Source organism: Cordyceps javanica, chromosome 1 (assembly GCF_051103115.1).
Source record: "Cordyceps javanica chromosome 1, complete sequence".
Classification (NCBI taxonomy): domain Eukaryota; kingdom Fungi; phylum Ascomycota; class Sordariomycetes; order Hypocreales; family Cordycipitaceae; genus Cordyceps; species Cordyceps javanica.
The window spans coordinates 2,679,050-2,698,823 of NC_139295.1; the positions used below are offsets into that span (position 1 = coordinate 2,679,050).

At 54.1% G+C, this 19,774-nt stretch overlaps 9 protein-coding genes across 9 annotated transcripts; 5 read left to right on the plus strand and 4 right to left on the minus strand.

The window, feature by feature from the left end:
- Positions 1–656: 656 nt before the first annotated feature.
- V2A60_000810 (uncharacterized protein) lies at positions 657–1,628 on the minus strand (the record flags this gene model as incomplete). Its single annotated transcript, XM_083252177.1, has 2 exons — positions 657–1,194; positions 1,261–1,628. 2 exons carry the CDS (start codon positions 1,626–1,628, stop codon positions 657–659), a joined length of 906 nt encoding a protein of 301 aa, XP_083108303.1.
- A 1,043-nt stretch (positions 1,629–2,671) lies between these two features.
- V2A60_000811 (uncharacterized protein) lies at positions 2,672–4,410 on the plus strand (the record flags this gene model as incomplete). The annotated part of the gene is made up of 3 exons (XM_083252178.1): positions 2,672–3,775; positions 3,825–4,222; positions 4,272–4,410. 3 exons carry the CDS (start codon positions 2,672–2,674, stop codon positions 4,408–4,410), a joined length of 1,641 nt encoding a protein of 546 aa, XP_083108304.1.
- A 959-nt stretch (positions 4,411–5,369) lies between these two features.
- V2A60_000812 (Gfo/Idh/MocA family protein) lies at positions 5,370–6,568 on the plus strand (the record flags this gene model as incomplete). The annotated part of the gene is made up of 2 exons (XM_083252179.1): positions 5,370–5,964; positions 6,015–6,568. The coding sequence occupies 2 exons, from the start codon at positions 5,370–5,372 to the stop codon at positions 6,566–6,568; spliced, it is 1,149 nt and encodes a 382-aa protein (XP_083108305.1).
- A 22-nt stretch (positions 6,569–6,590) lies between these two features.
- Positions 6,591–8,304, minus strand: V2A60_000813 (PhoD-like phosphatase-domain-containing protein; the record flags this gene model as incomplete). The annotated part of the gene is made up of 3 exons (XM_083252180.1): positions 6,591–6,875; positions 6,932–8,161; positions 8,221–8,304. The coding sequence occupies 3 exons, from the start codon at positions 8,302–8,304 to the stop codon at positions 6,591–6,593; spliced, it is 1,599 nt and encodes a 532-aa protein (XP_083108306.1).
- Positions 8,305–9,199: 895 nt separating this feature from the next.
- V2A60_000814 (major facilitator superfamily domain-containing protein) lies at positions 9,200–11,031 on the plus strand (the record flags this gene model as incomplete). The annotated part of the gene is made up of 6 exons (XM_083252181.1): positions 9,200–9,432; positions 9,481–9,631; positions 9,688–9,781; positions 9,863–10,080; positions 10,147–10,836; positions 10,885–11,031. 6 exons carry the CDS (start codon positions 9,200–9,202, stop codon positions 11,029–11,031), a joined length of 1,533 nt encoding a protein of 510 aa, XP_083108307.1.
- Positions 11,032–11,618: 587 nt separating this feature from the next.
- Positions 11,619–12,852, plus strand: V2A60_000815 (Metallo-dependent phosphatase-like protein; the record flags this gene model as incomplete). Its single annotated transcript, XM_083252182.1, has 2 exons — positions 11,619–11,730; positions 11,795–12,852. 2 exons carry the CDS (start codon positions 11,619–11,621, stop codon positions 12,850–12,852), a joined length of 1,170 nt encoding a protein of 389 aa, XP_083108308.1.
- A 40-nt stretch (positions 12,853–12,892) lies between these two features.
- Positions 12,893–16,668, minus strand: V2A60_000816 (fungal specific transcription factor domain-containing protein; the record flags this gene model as incomplete). The annotated part of the gene is made up of 5 exons (XM_083252183.1): positions 12,893–13,307; positions 13,356–14,032; positions 14,083–14,378; positions 14,438–14,889; positions 16,643–16,668. The coding sequence occupies 5 exons, from the start codon at positions 16,666–16,668 to the stop codon at positions 12,893–12,895; spliced, it is 1,866 nt and encodes a 621-aa protein (XP_083108309.1).
- Positions 16,669–16,763: 95 nt separating this feature from the next.
- Positions 16,764–17,906, plus strand: V2A60_000817 (uncharacterized protein; the record flags this gene model as incomplete). Its single annotated transcript, XM_083252184.1, has 2 exons — positions 16,764–17,032; positions 17,099–17,906. 2 exons carry the CDS (start codon positions 16,764–16,766, stop codon positions 17,904–17,906), a joined length of 1,077 nt encoding a protein of 358 aa, XP_083108310.1.
- A 223-nt stretch (positions 17,907–18,129) lies between these two features.
- On the minus strand, positions 18,130–19,002 carry V2A60_000818 (phosphoenolpyruvate phosphomutase-domain-containing protein; the record flags this gene model as incomplete). The annotated part of the gene is made up of 1 exon (XM_083252185.1): positions 18,130–19,002. The coding sequence occupies one exon, from the start codon at positions 19,000–19,002 to the stop codon at positions 18,130–18,132; it is 873 nt and encodes a 290-aa protein (XP_083108311.1).
- Between the last annotated feature and the right edge of the window lie 772 nt (positions 19,003–19,774).

The window sequence follows — 19,774 nt, forward strand, 5'->3', positions numbered from 1 at the left end:
GCGTGCCGACTTGAGTGCCGTTTCGCATCAGCCTCGTTGAAAGCAGGCGAGATTTCAACTGATGTCTCGCGTTGCATATGTATGCCGTTGGGTAGCGGGCGGCGGCCACTTACAGTGAGGCGCACCAAAAAAAAAAACGGTCTTTATGCCACAGAACCCTGCGAGAAGGCATGGAACGAGTACTCTGGATTTTAAGAGATGCTCAATAATATTTTGCCCTGAGAATACTGATCTGGCCTGGCCATTTGCTTTACTACCAAAGCTTGTCGTGTAATACCATTCATAATAAGTCTAACTCATTCTTGTGCGCAATAGCGCTAGAGAGACCACCTCAAACCTTCCAAATTATATTTGAGCTCCCGTAGCATGTTTTATTTCGGACAGGCTCCAGGGAAATAGCAGCATACTAACTGGTGAATTCATGTGATTCGTTTTTTAGAACTTGGTGAGTTTTCAATATCTTTCAGACAATAGTATGGAAGCTCAGGGCACTACTTTAGCATTTTCGCTACAGGACAAGTCAGCTGCCCACTGCGCCGAAGTGTCACCCAAAGGTAGGTATATCATTATGTTACAATTTCAAGGGTGCTCGAGTACATTCTCAGAAAGATATAGGCCGTGGCAGTTTGCGCATCAACATGTTGCATGGCATCCCGTCAGTCCCTGTCCGCAGTGTGGAAAACCAACGCCCGGATCTCGATGCTCTGGCGGGTCGGCGCATCGCCGGGCGACGCGGGGTCCTCGAACGCGGTGTGCGGCACGCGGCGCGCCCGCCCGTCCGTCTTGCTGTCGAAGCACTTGATGAGGAGCGCCTGGTCGGGCGCGAGCCCGGAGCGGTAGTACCACTGCTGGCCGGGGCTGTGGCGGACGCTAAAGGTCTCGCCGTTGCGGTTGGGGTAGATGAGCTGGCGCGGCACCAGGTCCGACTCGGGCACGGAGTGGGCGTCGGCGACGGCGAGCGGGTCGCGCTGCACCGTCCGGATCGGCCGCCACACGTTGATGATTTGCACGCGGCCCTTGACCAGCTCATCGGCCTCGTCGGGGAGGTGGTGCGAGACGCGGGACAGCGACGCGCTGTACGTCTGGTCGATGTGCACTTGCTGCACAGGGGGCCGGGCGACCTCGTCAATCTTGGTACCGGCCGGGACGCGCCGAATGGTGTGGTCAAAGATGAAGACGCGGTCCGCGCCGGTCCTGCGTAGCTGCGTTAGCTTTGCCCGTCCGCGATCCCCCTATCTTCCTTCCGATCGGCCCACTTACACGTCCTTGAGCAGCTTTTCCGTTTCAGGGTAGTAGCTTGACTTGATCTGTTCATCATCGATAAAGTCCCGCTCGGTGACGGCACCGTGGTGAACCTGGAAGCCGTTGCGGTCGAGCGTGTACTTGTCTTCCTCGCCAGCAATATCTTTGATGACTACTTGGTGGGTGTCGCGTTGCTGCTGGTATGACTCGGGCTTTCCGACGTAAGTGGGCGGCGGGGGAGAGCCGTCGGCATTAGGCAGGTAAAAGTTCAAGCTCGTTTGAACATCGTGCTTGGGAACGGGAACGCGGGGCTCAGTTTCGTGCCCAAGATGAACCCGTGACTGGGTGCCGATGAGTGGTGCGCTCTGGACTGCCGCTGCGGCCATGATGTCAGTATAACAGATGTCAATGGGGTTTGAACGTCTTTGTTTTGGGTAGGTGTCTTGAGTGTAGGCCAAATATAGGCCGATGATTTCTCAAGATTCAAGAAACTTATATACCCAATTGTTACGCGTGGTTTCTTAGCACGTCATTGAAGGGCGGACCATGTCAAAAGTCCGGATTGATAATCATGCACGCCAAGCTACATGCATATCAGGTGATCCGTACAGCCATACTGAGGTTGCAGGCAAAGAGTAAGAGACAGTAGCAACTTGTTGATTGGAAATACGTGCGGAGTTGTGGTTTTGTCATCTCAGCCTGATCGCGCCATTCCGCACCAATGGGATCTGACGTCGAGCGATCGGCTACGCAACGATCAGACAACCCCGCGGACAAACCTAAATGTTGGTTCGGAGACTTAATCTAATCAACCCGGGTTGTCCAAGTATCTTCCTGGCCTTGGATTGGGCTGCATATCTGTAGTTCTCTGCCGAGGCAGAGTCTTATATAGATCGATAATTATGCCGAGTATGAATATACATATACTGACGCCTCAGCGCGCTTGCGAGCTGATACTGCATCCAGCAAGTTTCACATAATACATAGTTTTATCGCGGTCAAAGTTTGCAACCCTTCACATTAAATTTACTTTGCTTTACCTTTGATCTTGTTCGTTTCATACTAATATAGAAGCTTTAGACAGTATGTTGGTACTTGCCATCAAGAGGCAAATGTACGCGCAGGCTGACGATGAAATTGAGGCTTACCATGACGCCATCCGCGGCTCACCCTAATTGGGCAACTCATGTTCGACCTACCACCATCCACCAAGTAGCATTCCTCCGAGCTGAATGGTGCCATACTGGAAAAATGCACAGTGATTGTTGCGCGCGTAGTGTAACCGAGGGTGTTTCAGACATACGCGTATCGTTGGGTATATATCAACAGCGCTCTCGATCCCTTTGAGGCACGTCGATCATGCAATGACACCTTTGGCAAAATCCATTTTGCCTGGAAGAAAATTCATATTCTTGGCGCTGTCATAGTTATGACGGCCAAGAATACGGATGAGCGGTTGCCACTGCTGCCAGACACGTCGACGCGCCCGGAGCGCCCCTCGTATGCTGCGACATTAGCCGTAGACGACGACGACGCCATCACCCACAAAGATGCGCCTACTCGCTCCATCGAGGACGACGTCCTGCCGGAAACCTCGACTCTCGGTCGGACGCTGAGCTGGAACAGCTCGTATATCCTCGTCATGTCCAGGATCATCGGCAGCGGCATCTTTGCGACGCCAGGCACCATCCTGCAGTCGGTCGGGAGCCCGGGGCTCTCTCTGCTGCTGTGGGTTGTCGGCGCCTTCATCACGGCCGCCGGGCTGGCGATCCTGCTCGAGTACGGCTCCATGCTGCCGCGCTCGGGGGGCCACAAGGTATACCTCGAGTACACCTTCCGCCGGCCGCGCTTCCTGGCGTCGACGCTGGTGGCCATCAATGCCGTGCTGCTGGGCTTCACCGCCAGCAACTGCGTCATATTCAGCCAGTATACGCTGTATGCGGCTGGCTACGGCCACGCGGGCGAGGCCGCGCAGAAATATGTCGCCGTGGGCATGCTCACGCTCGTGACGGCCATCCATCTCGTCACGCCAAAGTTTGGCGTCAGGCTGCAGGACATTCTCGGCTGGGTAAAAATCGGCATCGTGATCTTCATGATCTTTTGCGGTGCTTATGTCGTCGTGTTCCGGCCAGATACCGGCATGCCCATCGGCAGCGAGTCGCAGTTTACTTGGGACGGCCTCTGGCAGGACAGTAACTGGAACTGGGGCGTCGTGTGCACTGCGCTGTTCAAGGTCTTTTACTCGTACTCGGGACTTGAAAATATCAGCAATGTTCTCAACGAGGTCAAAGACCCGGTAAGGACTTTGCGCTCAGTGACAAGGACGGCCTTGGTAACGGCGTGCATCATGTACTTCCTCATCAACGTCGCCTACTTCCTCGTGGTACCGCTGGACGAGATCAAGGGGAGCGGCGAGCTGATTGCAGCATTGTTTTTTCAGCGCATATTTGGAACGCGTCTTGGCGGTCGAGTTTTGCCTCTATTCGTAGCACTATCGGCGTTCGGCAACGTGATGGTCGTGGTATTCGCCATGGTGAGTCCAATCGATCCGGCCAAGGAGACTGATACTAACGGCTCTACAGGCGCGCCTGAAACATGAAATTGCGCGTCAGGGATTTCTTCCGTTCTCTGACCTGCTTTCCACGACTAAACCCTTCAATTCACCTCTTGGTGGGCTCCTCGTAAACTACATTCCATCTCTGCTCATCATCGTGCTCCCACCCTCGGACAAGATCTACTCCTTCATCCTCGAGGTGGAAGGCTACGGGGGGCAGATAACGGGCCTAGCGATCGCCGTCGGGCTCTTATGGCTGCGGTATAAGCAGCCAAACTTGCACCGTCCTTACAAAGCTTCGCTATTTGCAGTGTCCGTCAAACTTGCGCTGAGTCTTGCTCTGCTTGTGGCGCCATTCGTACCGCCAAAAGACAGATACCCGGGCGGCTTGTTCTACGCCACGTATGCTATTGCTGGTATCTCAACGTAAGTTAGTCTGAAATTTATAATTTCCACTATACTGAAAGGTCTATAGGATTTTGATCAGCCTTGCATACTGGTATGTATGGACAGTGCTCATTCCCAGGTGGTGGGGATACAGCCTTGAGGAAGAGGATGCAACGCTTGCAGACGGAACGACCATTACAAAACTCGTTCACAAGCCTCTTCAGTAAATGAATAGACTGCTTCAGTGGGAACCCCTGCTATGATAATATATCTTCTATGCTTTTAGCAAACACTGTGCCTGGTAAGCCCGCTGTCATAGTACTCCCACTAGAACGGCTTCTTTGGCCATGCCACACGTGGCTGTGCACTTCAAAATGCCGAAAGAACTCGAACGATTTGAGAAAATAAAAGAAAAACTCTGAGAGAAACGAGTTTATTTAGAGTTTTGTAGTTATATTTCAACAAGATAATGTAAAAGCAGAGTATAGCTACTCGTTTCTAGCGATCGGCCAGCTCTTCTGTACCTTGATGCCACGACAAATGCCGTGATCGATGCCGTGATCGATGCCGTGACCGCAAACTTCATGAAACGCTTTGAATGATTGACCTCCCCAGAACATAAACAGTGATGAACGCGGGGCTCTTATCTTAATCTGCATTTGTAATAAGACCACCCCACGCCAGCACTGCATCTTTGTACTAGTGTGCAGCCTGACGCCCATTCAAGGACATCCTGGCAACTCGAACGAGCCAGGACGAGTGCCGCGGGTTGCGCGGTGTTTCTCATTTATAATCCTCCAGGTTCTGATACACTCGAAATTCTGTTCGTCTACCACACAGTTCAGCGGCAATGCAACCTCCACGCCCAAGTCCGCAACCTTCGGCGTCCGCCAAGGTGGATCTCCGCATCTCCAAGGCTTCACAATTTCATCCATCTATCAGTACAAGTATTTGCGAAGATTGAATCGTCATGGAGCGTAATTCCAAACTAGTTTGATGATTTGCGTTCCTATATTGCTAGTCCACTTGCTTAGAAATCAGTCGGGGTGGCATGAAACTAGTCGCTCACGTCGGGAGCTTTATCCATACAATAACCTTTCTATAAAGTCACAAAAGTCCAGAAGAAAAAAAGTTTAGAAGAATAGAATGATTTAACCAGCTTTTTTCTTTTTACTAGTGAACTATCATGGCTCCCATTCGCACGGCCATAATTGGTCTTTCAGGTAATGCCATTACATCATGGGCTAGCAACGCTCACCTGCCTTACCTGCTATCTGAGCGCGGCCGCTCCCAGTATCAGATTGTTGCTTTACTGAATAGCACTGTCGAATCTGCAAAGAACTCGATCAAGCTGTTCTCTCTGCCCCCGGAGACAAAGGCATATGGCAACCCGGACGACCTCGCGCAAGACCCGGACGTGGATCTGGTAGTCTGCGCAACCCGAGTCGATGTGCACTATAAATCGACGCTGCCAAGCGTTCGAGCCGGCAAGCGAGCCTTTATCGAGTGGCCGCTGGCGCAGGATGCAAAGCACGCGCAGGAACTCGCGGACGCGGCAGCCAGCCACAACACCCACACTCTTGTCGGCCACCAGGGGCGTTTCGCGCCCGTCATGGTGAAGCTCAAAGAAGTCTTGGAGAGCGGCCGCATCGGCAAGGTTCTCAGCAGCGATGCTCGTGCCTTTGGCGGCACCAATAGTCGCGAATCTATCGGTGCCGGGCTGGGCTATTTCGTGGATCGAACCGTGGGCGGAAATGTATTCACCATTGGGTTCGGACACTGTAGGTAAAAGATGACGACGCAATCTTCGCGCATACTGACAATGGGACAGTTTTCGATGGCTTGCAGTATACTCTGGGAGACTTGCAAGATGCCACCGCACACTTCCAGCTGCAGCGGCCGGATGTCAAGCTTGTGGACTCGACTGGCAAAGTGGTCGATACGATCACGTCGACCGTCCCTGATCTCATCATCGTGAACGGGACCTTGAACGGGGCCGAAAGCATCAAGCAGGGTGCTACAGTTTCCCTGCGGTTCCGTCGCGGTGAGCCGTTCAAGGGCGAGCCTGGCTTCGTTTGGAGCATCAACGGCGAGAAGGGCGAGATCAGGCTGACCGCCGTGAACGGACCTACATTCCATGCATTTGCCGACAACGACACGGTGGCTATCGAAGTGCATGATTTCGAGACGGACCAGGTAGAGAAGATTGATTGGGATTGGAGTGAGTGGGAGAGAGAGCTCCCCGTGGTGGCGCGCAGCATTGGCAAGCTCTATGACAAGTATGCCAGTGTTCAGAATGATGCCGCGGATGGCGTTCCATCTTTCCACACCGCGTTGCACCGACACCAGCAACTTGAAGAATTACTATCTCAGTGGAAGCAGTAGTAGTTGATACTCTAGCAGATTGCTATCTTTCATACATCCAATCGTACTCCCATACTTGCTTCCCATCGACGATGAGTTTGTAATGCACCGTGAATTGCCGGTCGTTGGATGTGTCAAATGTCACGGCGCCGAACTTTGAGCTTCCCCAGGGATACGAGAACACAGAGATGTCAGTGTCCTCAATTTGCCTGTGGAAGCGATCAAACGGTTCGAAGAACTGGTTAAGAGGCGAAGTCGAAAACTCAATGACAGGTTTGTCGTCCTTGTCCTTTGCTGGGAAGAGAGTGGTCGCATGCTCATGGCGATCCTTGCGTCTTGTCAGTATTCTTGTTTGGTAGTCGCATGATGAGAATGGGCACTTACACCACTCAGAATGACAACGCCATCGGTCTTGCGCATAGCGTCCAGGATGTGGTCTCTCTCCCAGAGGTAGCCCGACCAACTGTCAGCCGAATCCGGGCCACGCCAGTTGCGTGTGAATGGCACACTACTGATTACAACTTTCCAACGCTTCTCAGTTGCCAGCCAATGTTTCAGGTCGCGCAGCTGTTCAGCGCCGAGCATGGTCTTGTGTGGGCCGTCCGGGGCGGCGTTGGCGGATCGATATCGTCGTGTGTCTAGCATGAACAGTGACACATTGCCTCTATGGAAGCTATAATAGGTTTGATCCTGTCCAAACTTGGAAATGGGATTCGCATTTCCTTGGTAGTCCCAAAATGGTTTCATCGCGGATTGGTACAGTCCCGTCTCATTCGCGGACCAGTCATTGATGATCTCGTGGTCATCGTAAGCGTGGATCCAGGGCAGCGAGCGCAGTCTCGACGACCAGCTATAGGAAGCATAAACCTGCCTATAAGCAGTGGTGTAGTGGTTTGACGTCCACCCAAGCGCAATGGGCAAATCAATGTAGATGAAGTCTCCAAGGAAAAGCATCATGTCGACAGGGTGTACAGAGATAAAGTCATCCAAATACTCGAGGCCCTTGACGCGCAAGGGAGAGTCCAAAGGACTGTAAGGGTAAAATGGCTTAATGCAGCTACTGGATATGAGACTCCATCTCTGCGGCGACTTTGGGGCAGTGGTAAATGTGCCCGTGTGACTTGCGTTGGTTGTGTATAGATATGTGCTTTCCGCAAGAAGACCTGTAAAGGTATAAGTGCCCACAAAGTCATTGCCCTCAAAAATTCTGGCAATCTGATGAGCGACCTCGGAGCGTGGCTGCTCGGCGAGATATAGGCTCATTTGAACCGACGACCATTCTGCCGTGGATGGGCTGCGAATGACCACTCGCGCGGACGTCTCGTCGACATACCCAACCCTGGAGAAGCTCAGATCTCTGCTCTGATGCAGCAGATCTCCGCGGTACAAAAAGTCCAAAACAGCGCCGATGCACAGCAGATTCAGCACAGTCGTGATGGCGCTTTCAACTGGGCGGTTACCGTCTATCCACCCCAGCAGCAGCGATAGCCCCGGCGCACTCTTTGCTCTTGTACGGCCTGACTTGTTGGTGATACAGAATACTATCGTCGTGGCCGCAAGATAGACGAGAAAATTTGCATATATACGCTCAAGATACCTGTGACCAATCGGGTGCTTTCACGGCTTCTTAGCTCTCGAGTTGGACAACGCGGAAATGTTTCGAGCGCCCTTACAAATCTCGTGAATAACACTGCTGTGTACCTCAGTGTGAGTGTCGTAACTGCGATGATAGCCCGTAAGCCATGAAGGATGAGCATGCTCTACGACTGAATGCTGAATGAGGGAGGCGAAAGGTTTGAAGAAATTAGGGAAAATTGAGACGAAAATAGCAGTAATCGGTAACAGATGGAGCAGAAAGCTCAAATTAAGAAAATAAAAAGAAGGAAGAAAACGAAGCCTCAGAATGGTTTTTTTTCCATCTTGAGCATCAAGTCACCAATGACAGCTCGCTTCAGCCCACGTGCACAATCACGGTAGCAATCGTAGGAGCTCTCTTCAAATCACAGGTTCTTTTGCTCTGTTTTCCGACTCTGTCATAGGATTTCTTGTTGATTCGCATCCCACAAAACTTATTCTCCCTTGAGAAAGCTCTCCGCTCAACACACGACTCGTTTCAATCAGTGCCCTTCACCTTCTCCAGAGGCGGCGGGGTCGGTCCCCGCATCGGCTCGACTTCAACGGACGACTACAAGTGCCCAATCACCACCACGTGCGCGCGCGGTAGTGCAGTCTTTAATTTTAAAGTCGCGGCCGACGAAGGGCTATTGGAAGGCGTCTCTATTGCCGTCAAAGCAATCCGTGCAGCACAGTCGGCGATTGCCAATGTCTGTCAGCAAGTTGCCGGTTGACCTCGTATTGGTTGAGTCAGTGCAGGAGACTGCTTCTTCTCAACGGTGAATCGCTTCGGCAGATGGTCTTGAAAAGAAAGAAAGGTATGTGCTGGAGTACTGTTTGGTCTTGTTCTCCAGAACTGTTCCACTTGCAGTCCATCATTCAGCGCGCACGTGTTGCCAACAACAGAAAGCACGCCTTGTCAAATATCAAGACCCCCCATCACTGTGTAATACCTCTTCTTCGGATTCTTTGAATCTCATCAATTCGACTCGAAATTTGTCACGATTAACGTGCGAGCGCGTTGCCAGTGTCACAACCATGTCACCCTCTAAAGCTGGGCCACCTACTGCATCGGCCAATGATGTCGCCAATGATGTCGCCAAAACTGACATGGGCGTCACCGTATCATCTCTCACGGCATCACCAGCAGCAGAGGTTACAGGAACACGGAAAGTGGGAAAATTGGATGTGCTGGTCCAGGGCGTCGCTCTCTTCTCTGATGGCTACAACATTCAGATCATCGGATACATGAATGCAGTCCTTGGCAAACTGTGCGCATCTACTTCTGAGACTGTGAACCGTAATTGACCTCTTTCAAGATATCCGAAGCAAATGACGGCCACTGTCAAGACGAGGCTATCTAACAGTATCCTGATTGGTGATATTTTTGGCATGATCTTCTTTGGCTTGTGCATTGACAAATTCGGCCGAAGAATCGGCATTGTTCTGACCACGTTTTTCCTTGTTTTTGTGAGTGTATAATGGTCGATGATTCTGCATTGAGTCTACAAGCTGACGGTATTCAGGGTATTGTCCTCGCCACGGCTGCCCATGGCACTTCCGTCGAGGGTATGTTCTGGATGATGGTCATTGGTCGCGGCATTGCTGGCCTTGGCGCCGGTAAGTACCGTATAAGTTCTTGATACTCTCCCCTAAAGAAAAAAAAAAAAGAAGAAGAAACCCTCTTTGACAGAAATTTAGGTGGTGAATACACTGTTTGTACTTCTCAAGCTCTCGAATGTGCCGATAGCACTGAAGAGATGAGACGCCGGCGCGGAATGCTTGTTGCCGTCTCTACTAACGCTGCCATTATCTCCGGTTTCGTCGGGTCCAGCATCGTCTCATTGATAGTCATAGCAGCCTACGGGGGACGCGCAAATGACGGCATCTGGCGCATATGCTTTGGTATCGGGATCTTTGTGAGTTTCCCAATATTGATCACGATTACAAACTTGGCCGGCCGCCCGCTAATCTCCTGCTCGCAGCTCCCAATGGTCATCTTCTTCTTTCGCATGCGCCTGGTTGACTCCTCTCAGTACGAAAGACACGCGATTCAGAGAAATATACCCTACAAGCTTGCTCTCAAGCTGTACTGGAAGCCGCTTCTTGGGTGCTGCTCGGCTTGGTTTCTTTACGACGCCGTCGTGTACCCCTTCAACCTACTTGCTCCCACCCTTGTAGCCGGGTTCTCCTCTAGCCAGACCATGATTCAAGCCATCGGCTGGTCAGCCCTGATCAACGCCTTTGCACTGCCGGGAGCTTTTATAGGTGCTCTGCTAATGGACCGCATCGGTCGCCGCCAGACGTACGCGCTGGGGTGGTCCATCGTCTGCGTCTTGGGCTTCGCCATTGGAGGCTCCATGATCCAGCTGAGCAGCGTGTTTCCTCTATTCGTAACCCTCTACGGTTTATTCCAAACGTTTTTATCCGTCGGGCCCGGAGACTGCAACTTTCTGGTCTCGAGCGAGTCCTTCCCTACGCCCTTGCGTGGCCACTTTCTTGGCTTCGCTGCCGCGGTAGGAAAAGTTGGAGCGGCAGTTGGTACAGAAGCGCTCTCAAAAGTTCTCTCGAGCTATGATGAGCGCCTAAAGGGCCAGCAAGCACTATTCCTGATTGGTAGCGGTATTTCCGTCGTGGGAACAGTGTGCGTCTGGTTCTTGATTCCTAACGCAAGTGTACTTTTTTTTTCCCAGGAAAGCACCAGCTGCTAACACTGCTAACAGGCACCGAAAAACTTGGAGGACGAAGACATGCGCTTCAAAAAGTACCTTGAAGATAATGGCTATGACACAAGTAACATGGGCTTGATCCATCCTACTGCTGAGCAGCCACGTAAAGCCTCGTATGGTGAGAGTAAAGAGGGTAAATAGATCATCAGCCAAACAGCCTGAAATCATTTCCTTGGACCAGAGTCGCTCGAGAAAAACAATAGCACAAAATTAGAAACCTCAAGCATCGTAGGGCTATTCATCCGGGGTTATACACTTCCATGAACGTGGTCAGCCGTGCCCCATTGCACTTCTTGGCACGCCTAGCTTGCTGCAAGCCAAGAAGCTAAAGAACTCCAGTTCGTCGGTATATCTCCTCCAGTGGCTTAATATCTAGGAGGGAAACACATGATCCCTGTAGAAATGGCACGTGTAGTCCGTAGCTTGCTTGAACCTGCTACTGCCCTACCCCCCACGGTCGCGCGGTATCGAAACTGAGTGGACAACGAGGCAGTACATGGTCTGCTGCAGCTTAGTATTTTCAAGGTACTTTTTAAGCTTAATTAAGCCATGTTGAAAGATGCCGCAGATAGCCACCATGCGGAAGGCAAGCTCCGGCACGTATATATAGCTATTGCAGAAGCCCGCTCGCAGATCTCTGTCGAGTGTGAGCAGTACTGTATACCCATCACCATCGGTCAAGAGAAGTGATAATTACCATGCATCAATCGGTTCTATTGGCGCTTGCCATGGCCGCTGCCGCTCATGGCGCAGTCGACAACTCCAAGCTCAAACCTCTCCGCTTCCGAGAGGACGGCACATTTCACATTTCTGTCTTTTCCGATCTGCACATGGGCATGTGTAAGTCCGCCACGTCCCCAACGACGATGTCATGCATCATGTATTAAAGAAAAACATTTTACAGACGCCAACGTCCCCCGCGGGCCGAAGCAGGACGCCAAGTCCGTGTCCGTCATGGCGTCGGTCCTCGACATTGAGAAGCCCGACTTTGCCGTCATCAACGGCGACCTCATCAACGGGGACAGCACCCGCGTCGAGAACAGCACGCGCTACGTGGACCAGATCGTCAAGCCGCTCGTCGACCGCAACCTCACCTGGGGCTCGACGTACGGCAACCACGACCACCAGCCGAACCTCTCGGGCGAGCTGCTCCTCGCGCGCGAGCAGACGTTCCCCGGCGCCCGCACGCGGAGCATGGTGCCCGGCGCGGCGGCCGGCAGCACAAACTACTACGTCCCCGTCTACTCGGCGACGTGCCGCAAGGTCGAGTGCTGCGCGCCCAAGCTGGTCCTCTGGTTCTTCGACAGCCGCGGCGGCTACTACTACCAGCAGCGCGACCGCCTCGGCCGCGCCGTGCACCACCCCAACTGGGTCGACGAGAGCGTGGTGCGGTGGTTCGAGGCGACGAGCGCCGCGCTGCGCGCGCGGTACGGCGGGCGCGCCATCCCGTCTCTCGGCTTCGTGCACATCCCCGCGTACGCCTCGGTCGGGCTGCAGGCCCGCGGCGTGCACCCCAACCGCCAGCCGGGCATCAACGACGAGAGCGCCAGCCCGCAGGCGCAGGGCTGGTGCGAGAGCGGCACGCACGACTGCCCGTACGGCAGGCAGGACACGGCCTTCATGAAGGCCCTCGCCAAGACGGAGGGCATGATGGGGCTCTTTTCCGGCCACGACCACGCCAACTCGTGGTGCTACAAGTGGGATGGCGAGCTCCCCGGCGTCGAGGCCAAGGGCAACGGCATCAACCTCTGCTACGGCCAGCACACGGGCTACGGCGGCTACGGCGACTGGATCCGTGGCTCGCGAGAGATCTTTGTATCCCTAGAGAAGCTCAAGGATCTGGTCGTCGACTCGCACATTCGCACAGAGCGTGGCGATGTGATTGGCGCAATCTCGCTGAATGCCACCTACGGCCAGGACTCGTACCCTGCGTCGCCCAACGACAAGACATATCTGCAGTAAATCATCTCAACTTTCGTATGAGTCAATAAAAATTTTACGTCTATTGATCCAGCGAAGTGCCCAACACGAGCGACTGCTGGTTAAAGTACTGTGACTCCCAGTCCTCTACAATCGTATCAAAGTTACCCCATTCCTGAATTGTGTCTGGCTGGAGCGGTAGGTTGAGCGTCTGCTCAGCAGTCGTCACAAACGCTTGGTGATCCATGACGCTCTGTTCGTCGTTGCTATGGCTTCCACCATTCTGCAGGCGTTGGCGTGACTCGATGAAGGCATTTGCGATACGATACAGCGCCGCGCACAGCGTCTTTTGACGGTGCACGAGCTCATACCCAGCGCCGATATCGTCCAGAGTATCGAGCACACTTTTTAGTAGTGCCAAGTCGTTGATGTCCGTGTTGGCGATGCTGTGCAGGAAAGTGACGACGTAGGGCGTGAAAGACGAATACATGAAAATCCTACCATTATCAGTACGCGAGGCAGCACGCGTTGAGTGTACAGCTTACCAAACACCATAGTACGATACCGTTCCAGGTCCCTGGGCAAGCACGGCGGGAAATATGCGTAGATGCGACTCTAGGCCCTGCCGAGCGGCCACGAAGCACTGGGGCGAAATGTCCGACGGCGAGTTGGAATCGGTGCTGCCGCGGTGCAGCAATGTCAGCACTGAGTAGTAGATGACCTCAACAGCCATGAACGTGTGCTGGTGCACCATGGGGTAGTAGGCATCGTTGCTATTGATTTGGTTCCACTCCATGTACCACTGGTTGAGCTCGGCGGCATATTTGACGACACGGGCCTGCCGCTTCAAGGGCTCGGCGGTCAGCGTAGCAATGGCGCCCGGGGAGTAAATCTTGCGGTAAATTTTACTCTGAATACGGGAGAAAAGGGTAAAGGATCGTAGAGACTCATCCCAGACGGCCTGGCGTGGGTCCGAGGAGATGTTGAGCTGAGGGACATCCACGTCGAAATCTTGGATGACGGCGGCGCGGCCAAGACGTAGTGTAAGCCCGAGCTCGGAGATGTAGACGTGCCAGAAAAGCAGCCGTCGCTTATGTGACTCTTCGGGAGAGAGCTGACCCTTGTCATTTCTATGGTATCCTAGCTGCACGCAGTGTCGAGCGGCAGCTGACACTACGGCTTGGTGACGGACAATGTCGCCGAGGGTGTGAGCATAATAAGCCTCGTTGCTAGTTAGTATTTTGACCATTCACTGAGCACGGTGATACATACAGCGAGACACAACGTCAAGGCATTCTCGTAGTTTGCAATGGCGATGATTTCAGCATCCTCAACACCCTGGTTAAAGTTGGCATCGGTTATTCGGCGATACTTGGCCAGCTCCTCCGCATCAATATCACTATCACCACGCGACTGTACTTCCCAAATGGCAAAGTACAGCAAAGCGTTGAACAATGTGAGTTCACCCGTCGTCATGGGGTCGAGAGGAAAGTAGACGTGCTGACATAGATTCTTCAAAAGGTCCAGGCTGGGTATTGGATGAACAATGAGTAACAAAGGTTTAGTACCTGCGTGCTTGTCAGTGACTAAGCTCCGGGCAACCGCAAAATGATTGGTGTCGCAATACCATTCTTCACCCTGCTTTCGAGGTAGCGTATGATTTTGAGCACAAAGCTGGAGGGGACCTGTTCTCTCTTGAGGACATGATCTGATCTGAGCCCCGCGAGAGCCGCGTTGCGGCTGGTGTTGGACGACGCCGGCACGCTGCTCACGTCGCTCAGCGTCCTGAGCTCGTCAGCGACCTCACGGGACTCTGAGCTGCCTGGATGAGCGAGCTCGGCGATCTGGCTGGCGAGGTACGACTGGCGCTCAAAGGATGGATCGCGCTCGACAAATCCTGTCGACTCGGTCCAAGTCTTTTGGGCGGGGGGTGCAGGTGCGACGGATGAGCTGCGTCCATCTCGACTGGTGGCGTTGAGGTCAATGGAACAACCAGGCGATGGCGAGGTCGAGAGCTTTTCGAGAGCTTGTTCAAGACGAGCTATGCGCTCCTGTAGTTCCTTGAAGGGGCTTGCGGTACTATGTAGATATCCACATCCTGGGGGGAAAGGGGCAAGACGGGACGCCACGCCTCCCCCGTCGGAGTGGTTCAAGATTAGCCTGCGGTGCTGCACAGTGGGAAAAGGAAGAGCACGGAGCGATTGATTTAGATGGATAGAAACTAGGGTAATAAAATAGCGAGTTCGCGTTTGTATCCGTGTGTGAAAACCGGAATCTTGGAGGGCAGAGTCCCCCGAGCGAAGACGGGTGCCCGCCGACTCTGATGAGAGCTGTGTAACTTACGCCGAGGCCGGCGCCACGGCCGCGGGACGCCCGGCGCGCGCTCCGGGCTGGCACTGAATGCGCGAGGTAAGGCAGTTGGAGCACGGGTATTCTCGGTTGCACCTGATCTGCACTCCATTCTTTGCATCAATATAACTGCACCAAGCCCCCTTTGTGCTTTTCGCGTCCCCAGCACGTCCAAGTCTTCAGGGCCCAGTGCTTCCGAGATGGCGGGTAGCACGTGGAAGGGCGGGAGAGGGCTCGCACCTTGCGGACCCGGCAATTGTTGCACTAGTAGGCATTGTGCAATATTGCTGGGGTCAGTATTTCCTGATTCCAAGAGTCCGTCGCGGCATTGGTGGCGGCCGACATACCGCGCGAGGCACGACACTGGGCGACTCCATCATGAGCACCCCAACTGTTCGGCCACTGTACGTCACACACACCGCAAAAGAGGCCCTCTGGGGTTGAACTTGTGTGCCCTGGGCAAGAGAATAGAGATGCAGGATGCACTGGGTGGTAGGATTTCGCGCCGCGGAGTGCGCGGGATACGTGGGCCTTTCCGAGAAGCGGACTTTGTAATCGCCCACTGTTAGCTACCCTATACTCTTGATCCTCAAACTTGTCTTGCGTTCATTGAGCCCGGTATCGGTTATCATGCAACAAAATATGATCTAAATAGCCGTCTCAAGTGCATTACCAGCATTGAGTCATTCTCGCTTCTTTAAAAGTTACAACGTGCTGGATTAGGGAGCATATCACAAGAACAAGCTACTCATAAATTCAGTTATAGCGGCAGCATCCTATCCGTGTCAGCTGTTGGCACCGCCGTGGGCCATCAGCAGCGTCTACGTCCGGAGCGGCGAGATGGTACGTGATGCCGCAGGGTAATGAAATTAGTGAGAGTACTGAGAATGCCGAGTGTACAAACAGTTCTGCGCAGGCTGGTTCGCATGATGCTATTTCGACAGAGTTGCTTTGGAGGTGCGTGATGTAACCCGAACTTGAAGTCTGCATGGACAATTTCGACAAAGTCAATGTTGTTCAAACCGAGAATAGCCCTATATGCATCCGCAGTAGGACGGGTGCATTTGGGCATGCGTTAGAAGCCGAAGACGACAAGGGCTGCTACAGATTCAGCAGTTGCCGACTTGAGACACACCTGCAGCTGGGCAAGTGTATGATGGGACTTGTGATGTTCCATTAAGAGCCAATACAAAATAGAACTATGATGTTACTGATGACTTGGCTACCAGGCTTCATGGAATAGACGAGCGGTGCCTGTATATCGTTATTCTTCATTGGCCCCAGGAAAATGCGCAAAAGCAATGCGGCTAGAGATACGTATGGCGGGGTCTGATTTTTGTCAAGAGAGTATTCATCGGGTCAAAGTTTAATTTGTTCGAGAAAGGGGTTATACGGTGGCCAGTTGAAAGGGAGAAAGGCAGGTGGGTGCGTGACACGACTCGCAACTTTGCAAAAAGTGGCCTCAATTGTCTTTGCGACATACCCGTCATGATCCTGCACCTTGCTCATCGTGTGTCGCTCTTTCCCTTTCTGCTCTCAAACATATAATTTACATCCGTCAAGTCGTCTTCCTTCCCACACCCACTTGAAATGCTCTGCCAATCATGGTGAACCAGTGCGGCCTATTGTCGTTCTCGCGGCCCTGCCGCGGACTCTCCCTCATTGGCGTCGTCGTCGCATTTCCTCTCGTCGTCTATATACTACTTGTAGCTGCCAGCGGCGGCAGAGGCAGCGCGCTGCATCTCTACCGAGACGAGCAGCATGTGTTTACGCCGCAGGTTGGTCGCTGCAGCCATGGCGAGCGCATCGCATGGGCGAAGACGTGGAATCTGACAGAGGGAAACCACCGCGACCTTCTCGATGACCGTTTTACGTAGGTTGTGTTTTTCTTTCCTTTTAGCCAACGAGATTCATTATATTCGCTGCTAACATGAACCAGAATTGCCCTGTCCACGGTTAACAAAACAAAGGAGCTCCGGCGCACGCTCGACATGCTGCTCAGCAATAGGATTCCCTCGCTGCTGGAAGTCGTCGTCATCTGGAACAACCATGATGAGGACATGCCCAAAAACTACGTCTCCTCGCACAGCGTCGAGGTGCGCTACCGGAAGCCATCACGCAACAGCCCCAACGAGAAGCTCTGGAACGACCCGTCGTACCGCACGCGCGCCGTGCTGCTCTCCAACGACGACGTCTTCTACCGCCCCGGGGACCTAGAGTTCGTTTTTGACATGTGGCGTCGCTTCGGTCGCGACCGTGTGACGGGCGCAATCGCCCGTTGCGCACGCATCGATCCCGCCGGGCGCTGGGAGTACAGCCTGTGTCGCCCCGGCGGCAGATATGCCATGGTGTTGACCAACCTGGCCTTTGTGGACGTGTCGGTGCTGGACGCGTACAACTCAGAATTTGGCCCGATACAAAAGATGCGGGACCATGTGGACAAGTCTTTGAACTGCGAGGATATTGCCCTCAATTTCGTGGCGGCAGCGAGGCTGACAGTACCCGACTCGAGAGGGGTGAGCATGGGTGGCCCGCTGCTCGTGCGCGGCTCGGAGCAGTATGTAAACTTGGATCCGTTGGCTGGGCTTCGCCATTTGAGAGGAAATTCAGAGGCAAGGAGCGAGTGTCTGAATCGCTTCGCCGAGGCATTTGGTTGCATGCCGCTCGTGGACGAGGTGGCGCGCATCGAGTATGGCGTCAAACACAATGCGTCGTACAAGGCGTTGGCGAACAAGCTGCGCCAGTAACTTTGAGACGGAGACATTGTTGTCAAATTTGGCCTTTGAGGCATGCATACAAGCAAATTGCGTAGCCTTTAGCACTGGTGTTGGTAGGGATGAAAATATCGTTTTGTTGGGCGCCGGCCCAGACACTGTCGTCTGGTGCATGGGCATTGGTATTTTACTTGATTCAATTGGTCGCTATTACTATTCTGTGAAACTTAATATAGTACAATTTTTGCAATCTGACTTATATGAGACCACCGCCGCCGAGAATTTGGGCGGCATTGGTCTTGACGGCATTCATGGCCGCCAGGTACAGCGAGGGCCCGACGCTGATTCTGGCGACGCCAATATCAGCCAGCTCGGCCGTTGAGAGGGCACCGTCCCTCTTGGTCAGCAGCACGGCGACGCGACCGCCGAGCTCGGCGACGAGGGTGCGCACCTCGGCGGTGCTGAGGCCGCGGGCGCCGCCGCCCCAGAAGAAGACGGTGGTGGCGCCGGCGGCGAGGTAGGCCCTGCCGCGGTCGAGGGCCTCGCGCATGCGCGTCGCGTCGTCGAGCCCCGGCGCGTCGTCGAGCCTGAAGACGTCGCAGCGGGCGTTGACGACAAAGTCGGGCACGCCGGCGGCGGCGGCGGCGCCGAGGGCGGCGCGGACGCGGGCGACGGCGTCGGCCTTGCTGTAGAGCGAGCCCTCGAGGCCGCGGCCGTAGCCCGCCGCGGGGATGCTGTCCTCGAGGTTGGCGCCGGCGACGCCGGCCGACGCGGCGGCGGTGAAGACGTCGTCGATGCGCGCGCCGTAGCCGTCCTGCAGGTCCGCCGACAGCGGCAGGCCGGCGGCGGCGGCCAGCGGGGCGAGCGCCCGCACGGCGGCCAGGTTCTGCTCCGCCGTCAGGTCCTCATCGGCGGCGCCGCGGGCGTGCGCGAGCGCCCACGAGGCGGTGGCGACGGCGGCGACGGGCCGCTTCTCACCACCACCGCCGTTGTCGTTGAGCGAGGCGACCGCGTACAGCGAGGGCGCGTCCCAGACGTTGGGGACGATGAGCGGCCGGCCGGGCTTGTGGAGAGCCTTGAGGGCCTTGGCAAAGTCGTTGGTGGTGGTGGAGGAAGGGGAGGAAGACATGGCGGCGAGGGTGGCGTGTGTTCTTGGCGAGGGTGGCGGTAGCAGATGTGAGCAAGGGAGGGAGCGACGAGCTTGTTGGGCAGAGGAGCTGCTGTGATGAATGAGGCTGTAGCGGTAAGAGTGATGATGATGAAGGGCGAGGTCAATGGGTGATGGAAGATGATGGTTCTTTATAACATGTCGCGATGACGACGACGGCGTGGTCGACGCAAGGGCGCGCAATGCCATGGGCGCTTTTTTTTCATCCCCGTCAGCCGTAAAACGTCGAATAGGAAGCGTCAAGTGGTTCATCAGCCTCTCGAAAGCGGCATTACAGGTTCTTTCACGCAGTGTGGCGCGTGGTAGAGTGGTTCACCGTGCAAAAGAGACAAATTGGCTTGCCAGTTCTCCGCCGTGGGGCCGCCGCAGACAAATCGTGGATACGATTCACGGATGTGGAGGCGGGGCCAGGTGACTGATGATGAGCTTGGACGACATCGAAAGCAACATGTTAAAAAAAAAGATGAGTCAATAAAGGAATTATGTAATCGAATATCTGCCTCGGGGACGTTTGTTGGGTATTTGTCGTGTTGATGGGCAACGTCCGAATTGGAAGCTCGTTTGCGCATGACGCTCTGCCTTGTCTGAGCCGGCGAGCCCAAAACGGGAAGTAAAGCGAAGCTTGCGCGGGGCAAACGAAGCTATCTACCTAACTACCTATAACCACGACTACAATGTAAGCTTTGCGACATGGATGCTCGAGCTATCGAGCTGGCGCTCTTTGTCAGAAGTA